The sequence below is a fragment of the Portunus trituberculatus genome, chromosome 38 (assembly GCF_017591435.1).
Source record: "Portunus trituberculatus isolate SZX2019 chromosome 38, ASM1759143v1, whole genome shotgun sequence".
Classification (NCBI taxonomy): Eukaryota; Metazoa; Arthropoda; class Malacostraca; order Decapoda; family Portunidae; genus Portunus; species Portunus trituberculatus.
This window is the reverse complement of record NC_059292.1, coordinates 16,713,163-16,730,499: the sequence shown is the minus strand read 5'-3', so window position 1 is coordinate 16,730,499 and position 17,337 is coordinate 16,713,163. Positions and strand designations below refer to the sequence as shown.

Below are 17,337 nucleotides of genomic sequence, written 5' to 3'. Positions count from 1 at the left end.
GGATCTAACTTATGCAATTGAAGAGGAAATAATATTTTATTTAGCACATACTTTAGAATTTTTCTTAGTTTTTATGTGTGGAACAGTGCAAATTTAGAATGAGCAAGCTCATACATTTACAAAATTCTTAGATTATTCAGGAACTTTTTGTAAGTTGCAGGTACTTAAAGGAATGTTTTATATGATAAGGATATTAAGTATGGTGGCAAATGATTATAGTAATGTATTTTCATTTCCTTTACAGCACTTGTATATACAAAGTGTACATAAATTAGCTTGTTAAGATGAGCTCCGGAGGCAGAGGCAGCCGGGGCAACAAAGGTTCACGGATAAGTGGCGGTGAGCGCAGCACTGACAGCAACATCGCCACACAGAAGCATCAACAACAGCAGACGACACCTTTGCAACCACAGAAAATGGACAGCCAGACATCAGACAAAAGCAAGGGAGGGGATGCTGTACCACACAAGATTGCCCCCACTGCTGAGCAACTGCGCATTGCCCAGATGATTGACAATTCGCGCACCGAGCCAGAAAAACTGCTCCAGGAGAAGATCAATCAGGTGGGCAACCATATGATTAGTGATAGCAAGTTCCTTGCTACTGTCACCAGTCATGCTATCTCTTTGTGGTGGCTTTAGTGCAACCACTCCATACCAGGGTTTGGGAGGAGTCAGTGCTTGCTGCTGTGCTATACTTCTTAAATTAGTTATGTGTGATTGCTGTGATATATATATTAAGGACATCACATATAGGTAGATATATATACTAATGCTATGATTTAAAGTAAATATTCTAGAGTATTCAAGAAAAAACTTAACATGTGTGAAGTACTCGTACAACAATGAAATGTGGCATATTTTACAGTATTGTTGATAAAAATAGAATGGCTTTTGCAGACCTTCTCCATAGTTCTAAGATGGCTAAGTAGTAAAACAATAATGTTTTTAATACAGCTGGAGGGAATATCTTTAGGTTGTGTGTTATTTTCATGTTAAAAATATATATATTAGAACTCGGGTGAGTGGCGACTCTTACGCCTGCACACTCAGGCCTCATGAGTTTTGTGTCGCCTGTGTATCCTGGGATAGATCATATGCTTGGCTTTTCTTGGGTAGTGTGGAAATGAAATCTGAATGTATTGTGCAATGCAATTATATCACTCACTACATCAAATTTATAACCATGTGTTTAAAAGCACATGTATGCATCCATTGCCCCTCCCTCTTGATGCAAGACCAAACAGTGTCTGGTCATCATTCACCAATTGGAGCAGAGCATGGCAATGCTGGAGGCAGGGGAATATCCTCACTGATCTCACCTAAACCCTGGTTTTAGAATGGTAACACTGTAGTGTTTGGTGTTTATAACTTTTATTTCTTCTATTACCAGTTTTAGTTGAAACTAAACCATTGTCATTTTATTTTATTTCAAATTCAGCGTAATTTTGTTATGGTTGACAAGTGTCTACCATTTTGCTATCTAATTATTCTTTTTATTCTTAATCATCAATCTCAGATTTCTTAGTAGGATGGAGGTCTCCACAACTTTCATTACTGATCTCCATTGCTCCATGCATATTTCAAGTTATATTAAAACTTTTCTCTGCTCCAGCATTCCTATAGTTTTCTGAAGTGTCTGTCAACTTTAGTAACTCATTATAGTCCATTCATCTAAAGAATTCAGGCCGAAACTGCTAGTTCGACTGGCAGCCCTGATCACCCCCACTAAACCTTCCCGACACTTAAATTTTCTTCAAGTACATTTATTTTTCTTCACTTAACTCAATAGATATACAAGTTTATAGCTTGAAGAAAAATAAATGTACCTGAAGAAAATTTAAGTGTCAGGAAGGTTTAGTGGTGGCGGGGATGGGCAGGGCTGCCAACCGAACTAGCAGTTTCGGCCTGGATTCTTTGGATGAATGGACTATAGTTTCATGATATCTGAGTTTCATGCTGAATCTGAAATTCATGCCATCCAGACTCATAGACTATCTCCCTTTTTTTTTTTGTTATGCAGAAGTGAAACCAACCAAGAAAAAAAAGGAAAAAAAAAAAAAAAAAAAAAAAAAAAGGCCCACTTGAAGTGCTGGTTCCCCTATACAGTAGTAGAGAATTAGCCAAAATTAAAGAACAATTGTCGTGAAACCTCCCTCTTAAAAGAAATCAAGTTGTAGGAAGATGGAAATATAGAAGCAAGCAGGGAGTTACAGAGTTTTCAAAGAAAGGTATGGTATGATAGAGAGTACTGGTTATCTCTTGCGTTAGACAGTTGGACAGAATAGGGGTGAGAGAAACAAGAAAGCCTCATGCAGCATGGCTGCAGGAGGATGGGAGGCATGCAATTAGCAAGATTAGTAGAACAGTTAGCATGAAAATAGCGATAAAAGATAGAAAGAATTGCAACATATCGACGGTGAGGAAGAAGCTGAAGACAGTCAGTCTTAGGAGGGGAGTTGATGAGACAAAAAGCTTTTGATTTCACCCTATCTAATAAAACTGTGTGAGTGGAACCCCCCAAAAAAATGCAAAGAATAATCCATACAGTTGTAGCGGAAAATTTGGGCGCAAGACGTAAACAACTGTGACCTTTAAATACAGGAGACATTTAAAGACATTTAAATGGTACATGATACCTTATTTGCCAGGCGATTTTCCTTTAAGCTTAATGACCTTCTCCTAATGTGCTGGGATGCTTCTTGCCAGTTTTTCTACATGATTGGGAATAATATTATCCCAAATGTTTTATATTTCTATCTTTAGCTTTGCTACAGTCAAAGCATCATGATCCTGAAGCTATTTTTTTAATATGCCATACGTGCTCTATGGGATTCAGGTCTTGTGAATTTCTAGGCCACTTTTTGAAGTGTTTACACCAGTCTTCTAACCACTGGGTAACAGTTAACCCAAGGTTTAGGAGGTTTAGGTTGAGAAAAAGAATGAGGAATGTACGCCTCCATGCCAGACACTAACACCTCTGTTATGCGTTCAGCACAAAGAGATGGGTCTCTGACATGGAAGTAGTAATCATCCAGGGAAAATCAGCATAATACCTCCTCAGGTCTCCCCAACTGGCAGAGGCAAAACGCCAGAGGCACCTTTGCTTTGGGGGATCCTTCGGAGGGATTGGAGAAATAGGACAAGATACAGAAATGAGATTGTGATCGGAGGAGCCCAATGGAGATGAAAGGATGACAGCATAAGCAGAAGGGTTAGAGGTGAGGAAGAAATCAAGAATGTTGGGCGTGTCTCCAAGACGGTCAGGAATAAGAGTAGGGTGTTGCACCAGTTGCTCTAGGTCATGGAGGATTTCAAAGTTGAAGGCTAGTTCACCAGGGTGGTCAGTGAAGGGAGAGGAAAGCCAAAGCTGGTGGTGAACATTGAAATCTCCTAGAATGGAAATCTCAGCGAAAGGGTAGAGGAACAGAATGTGCTCCACTTTAGAAGGTAAGTAGTTGAAGAATTTACTATAGTCAGAAGAGTTAGGGGAGAGATAAACAGCACAGATGAATTTAGTTTGAGAGTGACTGTTAAGTCGTAGCCAGATGGTGGAAAATTCGGAAGACTCAAGAGCGTGGGCACGAGAGCAAGTTAAGTCGTTGCGTACATAGACGCAAATGAGAATAGAGAAAGAGGAGGGAACAGAGAAGGGGCTACTGTCAGTTGCCTCAGACAGCTGGGTTTCGGTGAGGAAAAGATGAGGTTTAGTAGAGGAGAGGTGGTGTTCCACAGATTGAGAATTAGATCTAAGACTGCGAATGTTGCAGAAGTTAATGTAGAAAAAGTTGAGGGAGGTGTCAAGACATTTGTGGTCTTCAACAGGAGAGGTGTCCGACCTGGGGACATTTTTGGTCCCCTCCCCAGAAGGGGACTCCGAGGCGTTGTTTATTTCGGGTCCCATTTTTTTTAAAATTTTGATTTGGAGTGAAGGGTGTATGTGTGGTAAGTGCATGTAGTTTTGTGTGAAGGAGAGTTGTCTTTAGAGGGTAGGCTGTGACTGCCCCCTTGAGTTGTGAGACACAAAAGGAAACATTCAGCGAGTTCACAACTGAATGTTTCCCTTTGCTGAGTGGCACATCATGGGACTGCAGTAAGTCATTTATATCATCTTCATCCACCTCACTGAAGCCAGCCAGATTGGAGAGCATGATAATATCTTTGCCAACGATTGCTATCATTAAATTCCATGAAGTTGTCAGCTGGCTTCGCACACTCAGCCCACACGTTTTTCCAACAGCCATTCATTGTTCTGTCACTCAATTCCCTCCATACTTTATTAATATTATCAATGACCGTCTTGATATTGTAGTTGGACCAGAAGTTTTTTATTGTCAGCTTGTCTGGCCCATCAGCCATGTTGATCAGCTGATTCATTGTTTTTAAAGTAGCGATTATGCCTTGGTCCATGGGCTGGATGAGTGCAGTGGTGTTTTTAGGTAAAAACATAACTTTTATGTTGTTTGCCTATGCCTAGTCTTCCATAGTTGTTGGGTGTCTTGGGGCATTATCAACCAGGAGGAGGAACCAGTTGGCAATGTTTTCCTTGGCAGCATCATTCAGTGCAGGGGACAGATAGTTCACAACAGAGTTCTGGTTTATAGGTGATGTCATTCAGCCCTTCATATTGGATCTACAGATCACTGGAAGAGTTTTTTCATGTAACCTTTAAGTGCCCTTGGGTTTTGTGTGTGGTAGATAAGGAGAGGTTTCAGCTTCAGATCTCCAGCTGCATTATCACCCAGCACTAGGGTTAAGCAATCTTTTGATGCTTTAAATGATGGTGCTGCTTTCTCCTCCTTTGCAATAAAAGTTCTTGAAGACATCTTCCTGTACAAACCAGTTTCATTATAGTTGACTTGTTTAGCACTGTAATCGCACTCCTCAATGTTTTGCTTGAGTGTTGAATTGAATACAGGTTCGTCACAATTCGTTGCCTCACCACTCATTTTAGGGCTGCTCGACTTTTAGATTGGTCAAACCAGCCCTTACTGGCATTGAAAACTACCCCTGCTACTTCATCTCATAACCCTTCTTCTGTAAATCTGCTGTATCCTTCTTCTCAGCTCACACAGAGAGAGAGAGAGAGAGAGAGAGAGAGAGAGAGAGAGAGAGAGAGAGAGAGAGAGAGAGGTTGGAAGACATGACTGTCCCCATCTTCGTCACTTGCATACTAAAGACTTGTGCATTCATCTGTGCTTGTGTATTTTTTTTTTTTATTTATTTATTTATTTTTTTTTTGTGTGTATTTACCTATTTGTGTATTACAGGGCCCGAGTTAAGCTCTCTGTGTCCGGTCTCCTTGTCCATTCCTGTCATCTCTCTCTTTCATCTGATTGACACACACCGCGTCAACGACATCACTGCTCAGTTTATTCCACTTATCAATGCTACGATGCGGGAAACTGTATTTTCTCACGTCATTTAGACAGATGTCTTTTATTAGCATTTTTCCATGTCCTCGGAGATGATTACTTGTGGTCACCTTTATCAACTCTCTGTCCAGTATGTCAATCTTGTTCACCAATTTATACATAGTTATCATGTCTCCTCTTGTTCTTCTCTCTTTTAATGTGGTCAGGCCCAGCTTCCTCAGTCTTTCCTCATAGTCTAACTCCCTGAGTCCTGGTACCATCCTTGTTGCCAGCCTCTGTACCCTTTCCACCTTCTTCACATTTTTCTTCATATGCGGTGACCAGACACAAGCTGCATATTCTAACTGGGGTCTTATTAAGGTACATAATATCTTCTTCATTCCTTCATCTAGGTAGTGGAATGCAAAGCCAATATTTTGAAGCATGTTATATGTTTTCCAAAAAATCTTGTTAATGTGTTTCTCCGGTGACAAAGTGTTTTGCACGGTTACTCCTAAGTCTTTCTCCTCATTGGTCTCTTTAATTTTCTCATTACCCAGCTTGTAATCCCTGTTTGGTCTGTATCTACTTCTTCCCATTTTCATAACATATTAAATTCCATCTGCCACTCCTTACTCCACTCATATATTTGATCAAGATCTTCCTGTAACTTTTTACAATCTTCCACATTCTTTACTCTCCTCATAATTTTAGTATCGTCCGCAAACATGTTCATGTAACTGTCAATTCCTACTGGCATATCATTAACATAAATTAAAAACATGATGGGACCAAGCACTGACCCTTGTGGAACTCCACTGGTTACCTTCTTCCACTCGGACTTCCTCTCACCACTGTTCTCATTTCTCTTCCCACTAAGTAATTTTGCTAGTTTATCCTTTACTCCTCCAATCTTCTTTAGTTTCCACATCTGTCTATTGTGTGGTACTTTATCAAAGGCCTTTCTCAAGTCCAGGTAGATAGCATCCACCCATCCCTCTCTATGTTGTAGTATGTCAGTCACTCTTGAATAGAGACATAATAAATTGGATACACACAATCTTCCTTTTCTGAAAGCAAACTGTCTTTCACTCAGAGTGTTTTCACTTTCTAGATACTCACTCCACTTAGCTTTAATTACTTCTTCACATACCTTGCACAATATACTAGTCAACGATACTGGTCTATAGTTTAGTGGTTCCGTTCTACTACCATTCTTATATATAGGCACAATGTCAGCTCTTTTCCACTCTTTCGGGAGTAATCCTGTTCGTATGGAGGTTTCCACAATATCAAATACGGGGTTCAACAATTGATCCTTACATTCATTTATCAACCTCCCAGATATGCCATCAGGCCCCATTGATTTATTAATATCCAGATTGCTTATAATTTTCCTTACATCTTCCTTAGTAACTATGATGTCCTGCATTTGCTTTATTTCCGTAGGCCTTCCTCCCACAAAATGCTCCTCCTTTGTAAACACTTTGCAAAAGTTGTCGTTCAAAATTTCAGCTATATCTCCAGTATCCTCATATACTTCTTCCCCATTTTTTACCTGTTCTATTGCCTCCCTTATATTTAGTTTTCCATTTATGAATTTGTTAAACAATTTTGGGTCACTATCACAGTTTTCCACCACCCTCTGTTCATATTCCTTCTGTGCTATGTGTATGTGTATTTACCTATTTGTATTTACCTAGTTGTATTTATCTTGTTGTACTGTACAGGGTTCGAGCGGGGTTCATTGTGTCCTGTCTCCATATCTCCATTTATCTAGTTTTTATTTAAAGTTATGCACACTATGTCCTGTGACAATTCCATTATCCAATGCATTCCATTTTCCCACCGTTCTGTGTGGAAAACTATATTTTCCAATATCCTTCACACACTGCCTCATCCCGATCTTCTTTTCATGTCCTTTTGTCCATCCATCCTCTTCTGCCAACAGCACTAGGTCTTCTTTGTCTATCTTTTTAATATCATTTACTGTCTTATACATTGTTATTAGGTTCCTGCATTATCTATCTTGTAAGGTTGGCAGTCCCATTTCCTTCAGTCGTTCTTCATATGTGAGGTCCTTTAATTCCAGCACCATCTTCGTAGCAATCTTCTGTATCCTTTCCAATTTTCTTATATCCTTTTTAGAGCTCGGAGACCACACCACTGCTGCATATTCCAGCCTTGGGCGTATCATGCTTGTGATGATTTTTTCATCATATCTTTATCTATGTAATGAAATGCTGCTCTTATATGATAGTCCAAATATCTTGCTTATGTGTTTATCAGGGCTCAGATTTTCTTGTGTAATCACTCCAAGATCTTTTTCCTCTTTAGTCTTCATTATTTGTTCCTCTCCCATCAAATAGTTCCATACTGGTCTTCTCTTACTCTTTCCTAGTTCCATTATGTGGCATTTCTTGGCATTCTTTATAATTCTATCCCCATAGCGACAAAGAGAGCCCAGTTGGGATGAGCGTGGTTTGCCGAGTCATGACGATATATTCCATTCAGGATATTCACTTTTTTACCAACAATTTTCATACACTAAAATAAGATCATACCACAATGATACTACCATCAATATGTAGCCAAATTATTCCCTTACAGTATAATAAGAAGTCCATATGCACCTCCATTAGCACCGGTGTAGTGTTGGTAAGAGTGGGAACTTTTTTTGGTGACATTTAACTTTTTTTTTAATTTCTGGCAATACACTGGTCCACCGTGAGGCTTGCCAAGCAAGCCCCTTGATGACTACTGCACTCTTATTGGTCACATTTGAGAAAGAAGGCATGTCTCTAACCAGCAGTGGCTTGGTGGAGCCAATGAGATTGAATTATGAGTTTCCCGTGCCATTCAAAATAGCAATTATAAGTATCCCAAATGGTGTTCCTCACCGCTAAAGGGTTAAACAAGGAAAAAAACTCTCTCTCTCTCTCTCTCTCTCTCTCTCTCTCTCTCTCTCTCTCTCTCTCTCTCTCTCTCTCTCTCTCTCTCTCTCTCTCTCTCTCTCCTCTCCTCTCCTCTCCTCTCTTCTCTCCTATCTCACATTGAATGCCACCCTTATACACTGCAGTCATCAAAATTGTGGGGGTAGCTGCTATTACACATATTGATTCCAATTAAAATAAAGAATGGTGAACACCTTTAAAAAAAAAAACACATGAAAGACAGAGAGAGATAATGACATTATTCCTAGTGTGGTGTGCTTCATCTGACCGGATGTTCTGCACACTGTTGGTGTCTTTCACTTGCATGGTAAGATTACACTGGAAATATTACTGGAATGCATATGTATTTGGCAAATAAGATTGTTGGAAAGCAATATCCAAACAAAATTCATGAGGACATCGAGCAAGAAGCTATTCATCATGCGGGTGATGATTATAGGAGCATTTAGCAGCATTTATAAGTGACATCACGTATGGATTTTCCACCTGTGGACGAAATATTGGAACCCATAACACTCAGTATGACTTATTATTTTCCTATAGATCATTCAATCTTGACGAATGAGGTTCTACACATCTTTTTCAGGATTAGAAAATATGATACAAATGAATTAATAAAGATAGCCTATTTCCTTATATGGACAGTATGTTGTCTAAATTGCATGGGAAATGTTTGTTCATGATCACCCTTGTTATTTTTGACAACTTTGAACATCATTAATCTAACTTACGTAAACTAACCGAATCTAATCTATTCTAATCAAACATCACAACTATCCTTGCCTAATTGAATGATATTAATAATGATAATAATAATAATGATAATAATAATAATAATAATAATAATAATAATAACAGTAATAATGATAATAATAATAATAATAATAATAATAATAATAATAATAATAATAATTATAATAAATAATTATAATAAAAAACACATGTGACTGTTGGCAACAGTCTTATAGACTGGTTTGCAATGCACTGTTTTCAATATCAATTGTACTCGTATCGATATCAGTATCAGTAGTAGTATTGGTATTGGTATCAGTATCGGTCCAAATGCTAGTATTGGCACACCTCTAGTGGCCAGTGTGGCTTGAGTGGCACTGCAATCGCGCAGTGCCTTTGTTAACATGCTTGATAGAAGATTGGATAAATGAGCAAGGACAACGGATAATGATCGAGTGGGCATAATTTCTTATGATCGTAAAATTGAAATATTGAGTAATGAAGCATTGAATAATGAGTGAAACCTGTACTAATGTCATCCTGAAGTTCCATAGGTGGTGGTTCAAAAGCCCTTGCTGCTACTCTATTGCCATGCTCCTTTGTATAATCTGCCACTTGTATGTTAGAGATTGTGTAGCTCAATCTTTTTCCTGCTACTATCATAGCAGTGAGGGGTTATAATCACGAATTTGCTGTTACTCCACCATCAGATGGCATTGAGTCAGGGTTCTGATCAGGTGATATTTTTTAAATGTGTCACAACCTCGCAGTTAAGATTACTTCCAGTTTGACAATAATAATACCAGCCCAGAGACAGAGATGATGTTTGGAATAATGAGGGGCAAACAGCATGTCTGGGATCCAAAGAATTAATTGTACAACAAAAAAGAGATAGCTGCCACTCTTCTAGCAATGAGTCCATTCTTCTACTATGTGTGAATGTGTTCTGGCTAGGAGGGCTCTGTTGAATAAGCTAGGTTAGTGAGAAGATTAGCCTATTAAAAGTCTCAACTTTGCATATTAGATACAGGTTGATTTTTTTTTTATAAAAATTTAGGGAAGAAGGTGTATCCTGTCAAATATGATGTTTCAATGAACTGAACTGTTAAAAACTGAACTCGTGTGCAGAGCAAATTAGTGCATAGTCTGGATATCATAAAAACAAAACAACTAATCATGCAGCAGAACCAGGTTAATAAAAATTGAGTTTTGTAAAAGTGAAATATCATTGTAATTGTGAATGTATTTGAGAATTTTTTAGGTATCAGCTTGAAATATAGAGGAGGAAAGGTTATTATGGATCTAAAGTGTAACAAACACAGAATAGGAAATACAAAAATATAAAATTGAATCACGTGTGCATTGCCATATTTATCTTAACACTCTTTTTGAATGAAAATCCACCAGTAGTTGAGGAGTAGACTGACCTACTATTGTAAGTGTGACAAATTCTGTTGCTTTGGAGATGACAGAGGAGGAAGAAGAGCCAGATAGATTTTTGGGGGGAAGGATGATAGAAAAAAAAATTCCAGGTTTCTTATTAAGTTTGCTGAGAGCAAAGTGGTCTATTTTTTTTTTCTTTTTAACCCGAAAACTCCGACAGGCCTTAAATACGGCTGCATAGCACACTTCCAACAGTCCTTAAATGGGGCAGCTACTTTGAGCGCTAATAAAAACCGCGCTAGCATTGGTAGCGCTGCTATATTTGGTCATGACGTAGGCCTATGGTAGTACTGTTGGCTCCCAGGAAGCACACCGCTCTAGCCAGCTAGTCTCCCGCAAATTTCTGTGAGGTGCGTGAGCGTCGTGTCGCGGTGATAATTATTTACGTATTTACGTATTTACTTATTTAAGGAACTATTATTTACAACTATGGCTCCTGGTGCTAAGAGGAAACTAAAGTTTAGTGATAAAAGTGATAGACAAGGCGGGACAAGACGCAAAGTGCACAAGTTGGAGGTAGATCCCGACCCCGCTATTGTGACAACATCGTCACCCACGCCTGATAAAAACATACGTAACTATAATCAGCCAATATGAGTGAAAACACGAAAAACATGTGAAAACACATAAAAACATGAGCAGTGCCTTACATTATGTAAGAATACACATAAAAGCACCTCCCCCGAGTTGCCGCTACCACAATCTTCTCCAATTATCGGTTATTATTCTGAGACAACCATAGTGAGTAGAGCAATAAAAACTTGTAGGATGATGCATTGTCATGTCTACTAACAGCAGATTTTTTTCCAGAGTAATTTATAAGAGTTGATTTTTTTATGATAATTGCAGTAATGGGAGGGTGCGAATTTTGCGGCCATCGGTCTTAGCGGGTTAAATTTTAGAAATGCCTTTAAAAGTTTTGTGATTTCCTTATAAATATGCTTTAGAGATGTTAGCTGTGTTTTCCTCAGTTAATTAAGCAAATAGCCTATGTATGTTCTCATATATTCATTGCTAGAATAGCTAATGAAATTCACAGCTGATCTTTAGGCATATTCAGTGTTTTGTCACTTGTTCAATGCACATACGTATGTCTGTATATACAAACTGGTAGAATGTACATTTGTGTTTACGGCTTAATTGCAATAGTGTGAGATTGATTACCATATTACTGTTTAATAAGTTGATTGACCATTTCATGTTCTGATAACTACAAATCACCAATTTTTCTTGGGGCAGACATAAGTTTGGCAGCTTTGCATGTCATTGAAAAAAGTTTAGGAAAACAATATTACTCATGTCATCAAGGTTGGGAAAATAGATTGTGTGTGTGTTCAACAGAATGGTTGTCTGTCTTGTCATGGGTCCAGCAGATGTTTTATTTCTTATTGTTGGTAAATTATCTATAATTTGTGATTGCTTTCATGGTAGTTAGGATTAATTGCATTATCTTTTTGTAGAAAATTTGTTGATTTCACTCAAAATGCTTACTGCTTATTGGAATGTCAAAATATTCAAATATATAATTTTGAAAAATATCTAGAATTTTTGTTCACTTCTATTTATTTATTTTTTAGTGAGAAATTGGGTTGAATAGTGAAACAGGTTGATTGACTGAATGATTCTTTTTCTTATAGGTGATGCAGTTCACCAGTGTAACCTCTGATGATGCAATGGTTGCTCTACACGACTGTGATAATGATGTGAATGCTGCTATTGACCTGCTGTTGGAGGGGGATGATCAGGGCAAGTGGCAAGAGTCTACAAAGAAGAAGAAGAAACCGGTGACTGGCAAGGTACCTCAGGATTAGGATGCACTGAGAATTTTAAGACTTATTTCTTAGCATGTTATTGAATATGCATATTATCCATTTATAGCAACCTGGTAACTGTGGAACGTCTTTCTATTTAATAAATTAAGTGCATGCAATATTTAACATTGATGTGGTAATCTGTCCTTGCTGCTTCACAGTGCAGTGTTTCAAATTGATGTGGGAGAAATTCAATACCCAGTAACAATGTCATTGCAATATTTATGTATGCATATAATACATGGATATTTATGATAATAAATTTTGCCTTGTTTAAAGGGGTTGCTGAAATTGTTTTTTTGGGGGATTTTCTTGAATATTTTTTTGCTCATCTGGTGCTGAGACCATAAGTTATCATTCTATGATGTTTAAATGCAAAAATTTAATATCACTTCTCCCAGGAAACCATTTTTAAATGTCCTGCACTCTTGCACTCTTATTTTGACATAGAGGTATGAAGTTGAACCAGACAAGTAATAAATAACTTCACGGTGTTCCTGTCTTACCTCAACACAACACAGAGGTATGAAGTTGAACCAGACAAGTGATAAGTAACTTCAGTGTCCGTCTCACCTCGACATACTAATCAAGACTCTAGAGATGTCCTGATCAATTGTAATACAGGGGATCCCTGCAATTCGATGGGGTTAGGGCGGTTTTTCATAGGTCGAATCAGCGTTTATTCGATCGTAAAACAATTTTTCCCATAGGATACTTAAGAATTATGGGGGATAGGGACCAGTCTCCAGCCTAAACCCCACAAAACATCACTATAACCTCTAAAAAACACTAACTAAATCAGTACTATTAAAGGCTTCATTTATATCTAACTTTTTTATTAAACACATTAGGGTGCTGTACAGTACATTTTTGGAAATAAAAACACTTGCATGATGCAGCGGTCTTGTGGTACTTGTCCCTATTCTTCCAAATTGTTGATACTGTTGATCTAGGGACACCCATTTGTGCTGCAACAACACTGTGAGCTATACCTGCCTCACACTTTCTTATAAGCTCAAGCTTATCTTTGAAAGGCAGGAAATTGTGCTTCTTAGGGGTGGGGCTGGAGGCCGCTTTGCGCGGCATGGTCGAAGCGGCGTGGAAACAGGTGGTGGAATGGCAGAGCGTTGCCTGCCTGGATGCTGCTGGATTATAAATTGATCAACGGAATGGACCAAGTGGATAATGAGAAACTGATCCTGAGAGAAGAATATGACATCCGAAGCACAAGATCGCATAGTAAAAAGCTGAGAAAAGGAAGATGTCTGAGAGATATTAAAAAATATAGTTTCCCGCAGAGATGTGTTGAGACGTGGAACAGTTTAGATGAGGAAGTGGTGTCTGCAACGAGTGTGCACACTTTTAAAGTAAGATTGGATAAGTGTAGATATGGAGACGGGGCCACACGAGCATAAAGCCCAGGCCCTGTAAAACTACAACTAGGTAAATACAACTAGGTAAATACACACACACACACACACACACACACACACACACACACACACACACACACACACACACACACACACACACACACACAGCTGAGAAAAAAAAAAGAGGCTGAAAGATCTAGTAACCAAAGAAGAGGAAAGAGTACAGAACGTGATTAAAAAAGAAGTACAAGCATGGAGAAGCCAAGATAAGAAAGATAAGGCTGATTTTCAGGTGATTCAAGAAAAACTAAAAGAAAAAGAAGAAAATATGACAAACAAAATGATAGGAGTCCTCAAGAAAAAAGAAAATCTAGTTAGAGAAATTGCAAAAAAAAAAAAAGAGTAGTCGTATTTGGAATAAAAGAAAAAAATATAAAATATAGACCAAGAAGAGAAAAAGAAGAAATGAAATCAGTCAAAGACCTACTAAAATATCTAAACGACGAAGATATGCAAATCTTAGAAGAGGAAGTAGAAGAAATAAAGAGACTGGGACCATATCAAGAAGGAAAAACGAGACCAATTAAAATGCTACTAAAATCACAAGCAGCAACAGAAAAAATATTATATAGAACAACAAAACTTAGAGAAACAGAAGGCTGCAAGGATATCTATATAAAGAAAAATAGAAATGAAGAAAGGAAGAGATACAACGAACTAGCGGCAGCAGTAAGGGAAAAAAATAATGAAAGGTCAGAATAGGAAAAAAAGGCATTTTTTTTGAGAATTATAGGAGACAGGATAAGGAAATGGTATATGAAAGAGAAGGAAGAGAAAAAAGTGAAACAAGTTTAACTAAAAATGATGAAGGCAAGAGACTAAAAATGATGTATATGAACATAGACAGGGTTTTATCAAGTAAATTAGAATTAAGAGATTACATAAAGAAAGAAAATCTGGATATTGTATGCCTGGCTGAAACAAAACTAAATGAGGCAATCGAAATAGACTTGGATAATAGGTATAATGTATGGAGAAGAGACAGAGGGGGTAAAGGAGGAGGAGGAGTCATGATAATGTTAAGGAAGGAGATAGTGATAAACCAAGTGGAATGTGGGAAAGGAAAAGCAGAAATACTGTATGTTAAGATCAGGGGTGTGGAGTCAGATGGGAAAAGATTAAACAAAAAGCCCGCTATATAGTTGCCACACCCAAAAAAGACAAAAGTTAAGAGAATCAATACTTACATATTTTCGAGTCAATCCATGATAAAAGTGTACTTGACGATTATATAATTATCATAAATTAATAAAAATTGTCTATCTGTAATGCTTGATTGGACACATCCTCCACAAAGTCAATTTCTCCCAATTTGTAGGAATCTCCATGAAGTGGAATCTTTACTCGAAAATTTATCACGTAAAGGAGTCGGAGTCGCTGATATTTTTACCGACTCCGACTCCGACTCTGACTTCGGCCAAAAGTAGCCGACTCCGATTCCACACCCCTGGTTAAGATGCATATTAATGAAAAAGAGTTAACAATCATTGTAACATGTGCCACTAAAAACAAATTCATGGACCAATCAAGAATATAAAGACATCATAGATGACACAATAAGGAGTCTAATGAGAATCGTTAAAGAAAGGAGAAAAGTGATATTAGTAGGAGATTTCAACTGTAAAGAAGTGGACTGGGAAAATTATGAAAGTGGTATGGGGGAAAAAAGCCTGGGGAGAAAGATTCCTGAATTTAATGATAGATAATATGATGGACCAGAGAATAAAGGAATGCACAAGATTCAGAGGAAACGACGAGCCGGCGAGATTGGACTTAGTTTTTACAAGGGGTATACAAATGAACGATGATATAAGATATAAGTGCCCATTGGGAAAGTGACCATGTAATATTAGAAATGGATATAGAAGAGGGAAAGGAAGATAGAGACGATTCATACAAAGGAGACCGATTAAATTACAGAAAGGCTGATATTGAGAATCTCAAGAACTATTTTAAAAACGTAAACTGGGAGGAGAAGGAAAACTCAGAGACCATGCAAGAGAAGTATAACTTATTTTTGGAAATATACAAAACAGGAGTCAGGGAATATGTCCCAAAATATAGACCTAAAGAAGAAGGAAAGAAAGATTGGTTTAATGCAAGGTGTGCTAGGGCAAAGGAGAAAAGAGATGGAGCATGGAAAAGGTGGAGGAGCAATAGGAATCCAGTAAATAAGGAAAACTTCAAGGTAGTGAGAAATGAATATGCTAAGGTGAGGAAGGAAGAGGAAATGAACTTTGAAAAGGACATTGTCGAAAAATGTAAGGAGTAACCAAAATTGTTCTACAGATTCATAAATGGAAAAATTAGGCAAAAAGAAACAATAGAAAGGTTAAAAGGAAAGAACGGGATGGTGGAAGACCCAAAAAGTATGGCAGAACTATTAAATAATAAATTCCAGGAGGTCTATACTAAGGAATCCAAATATGAAAGACCACAGGGTAATGTGAGACAGTCTATATGAAAGAGGTTAAAGTAACGAAGCTTGAAATAAAAGAGTTAATGAAGGAACTGGATGAAGAGAAGGCAATGGGACCAGATGAAGTCTCAGGCAGAATACTGAAAGAATGTAGGAAAGAACTAGCAAGTCCTATATACAACATCATCAAATGCTCAATAGAAAATGGAACAGTACCAGTAGAATGGAAAAGAGTTGAGGTGGTTCCCATATATAAGAGTAGAAGGAAGGAAGAACCTTTAAATTACAGACCGGTATCACTAACTAGTGTAATATGCAAGATGTGTGAAAGAATAATAAAGAAACAATGGATGAAGTTCCTTGAAGACAACAAATTTATATGAAATAGCCAATTTGGTTTTAGAAAAAGACGGTCTTGTGTAACTAATTTATTGAGTTTCTATTCTAGAATAGTTGATAGAGTACAAGAGAGAGAAGGATGGGTTGACTGTATTTATTTGGATTTAAAAAGGCGTTTGACAAAGTGCCACATGCAAGATTACTATGGAAGTTAGAGGAGAGAGGTGGCTTAAAAGGAAGCGCATTGAGATGAATAGAAAATTATTTGAGGGGGAGAGAAATAAGGACGGTAGTTAAAGATATAAAGTCCAAGTGGAGAGCAGTAGAAAGCGGAGTGCCACAGTGGTCAGTATTGGCACCAATACTTTTCCTCATTTATATTAACGACATGCCAGAAAGAGTGAACAGCTACATAAATCTGTTTGTAGATGATATGAAACTGTGCAGAGTTATAAAGCAAAAAGAGGATTGTGAAATACTGCATGAAAACCCAAATAAGTTCTGGGAATGGAGTAAAAAGTGGGAAATGGAATTCAATGTGAACAAAAGCCATGTCAGGGAAATGGGAAAGAGTGCAAGACAACCCGTGGGAATCTATAAGATAGGAGATGGAGTAGAACTGGAGAAAGTAAAAAAGGAAAAGGACTTAGAAGTGACGATGGAAGAAAACAATCAACCAGTAAGCCATATTGATAGAATTTTTAGAGACATAATTTGCTAAGGAATATTGGAGTAGCATTTCACTACATTGACAAAGAAATGATGAAGAAATTCATAAGTACTATAATAACACCCAGAGTGGAATATGCAGGAGTAGTGTGGACCCCTCATAAAAAGAAACACACAAGGAAAT

General features: G+C 37.8%; 1 protein-coding gene across 1 annotated transcript in view; it reads left to right on the top strand.

The window, feature by feature from the left end:
- Positions 1 to 213: 213 nt before the first annotated feature.
- Positions 214 to 17,337, top strand: part of LOC123515158 (protein lingerer-like) — a gene marked incomplete in the record, with an annotated part of 203,853 nt that continues 186,729 nt past the window's right edge. The window contains 2 exon segments of the mRNA XM_045273641.1: positions 214 to 563; positions 12,120 to 12,278. Of these exon segments, the coding sequence (XP_045129576.1) occupies positions 285 to 563; positions 12,120 to 12,278 (438 nt within the window).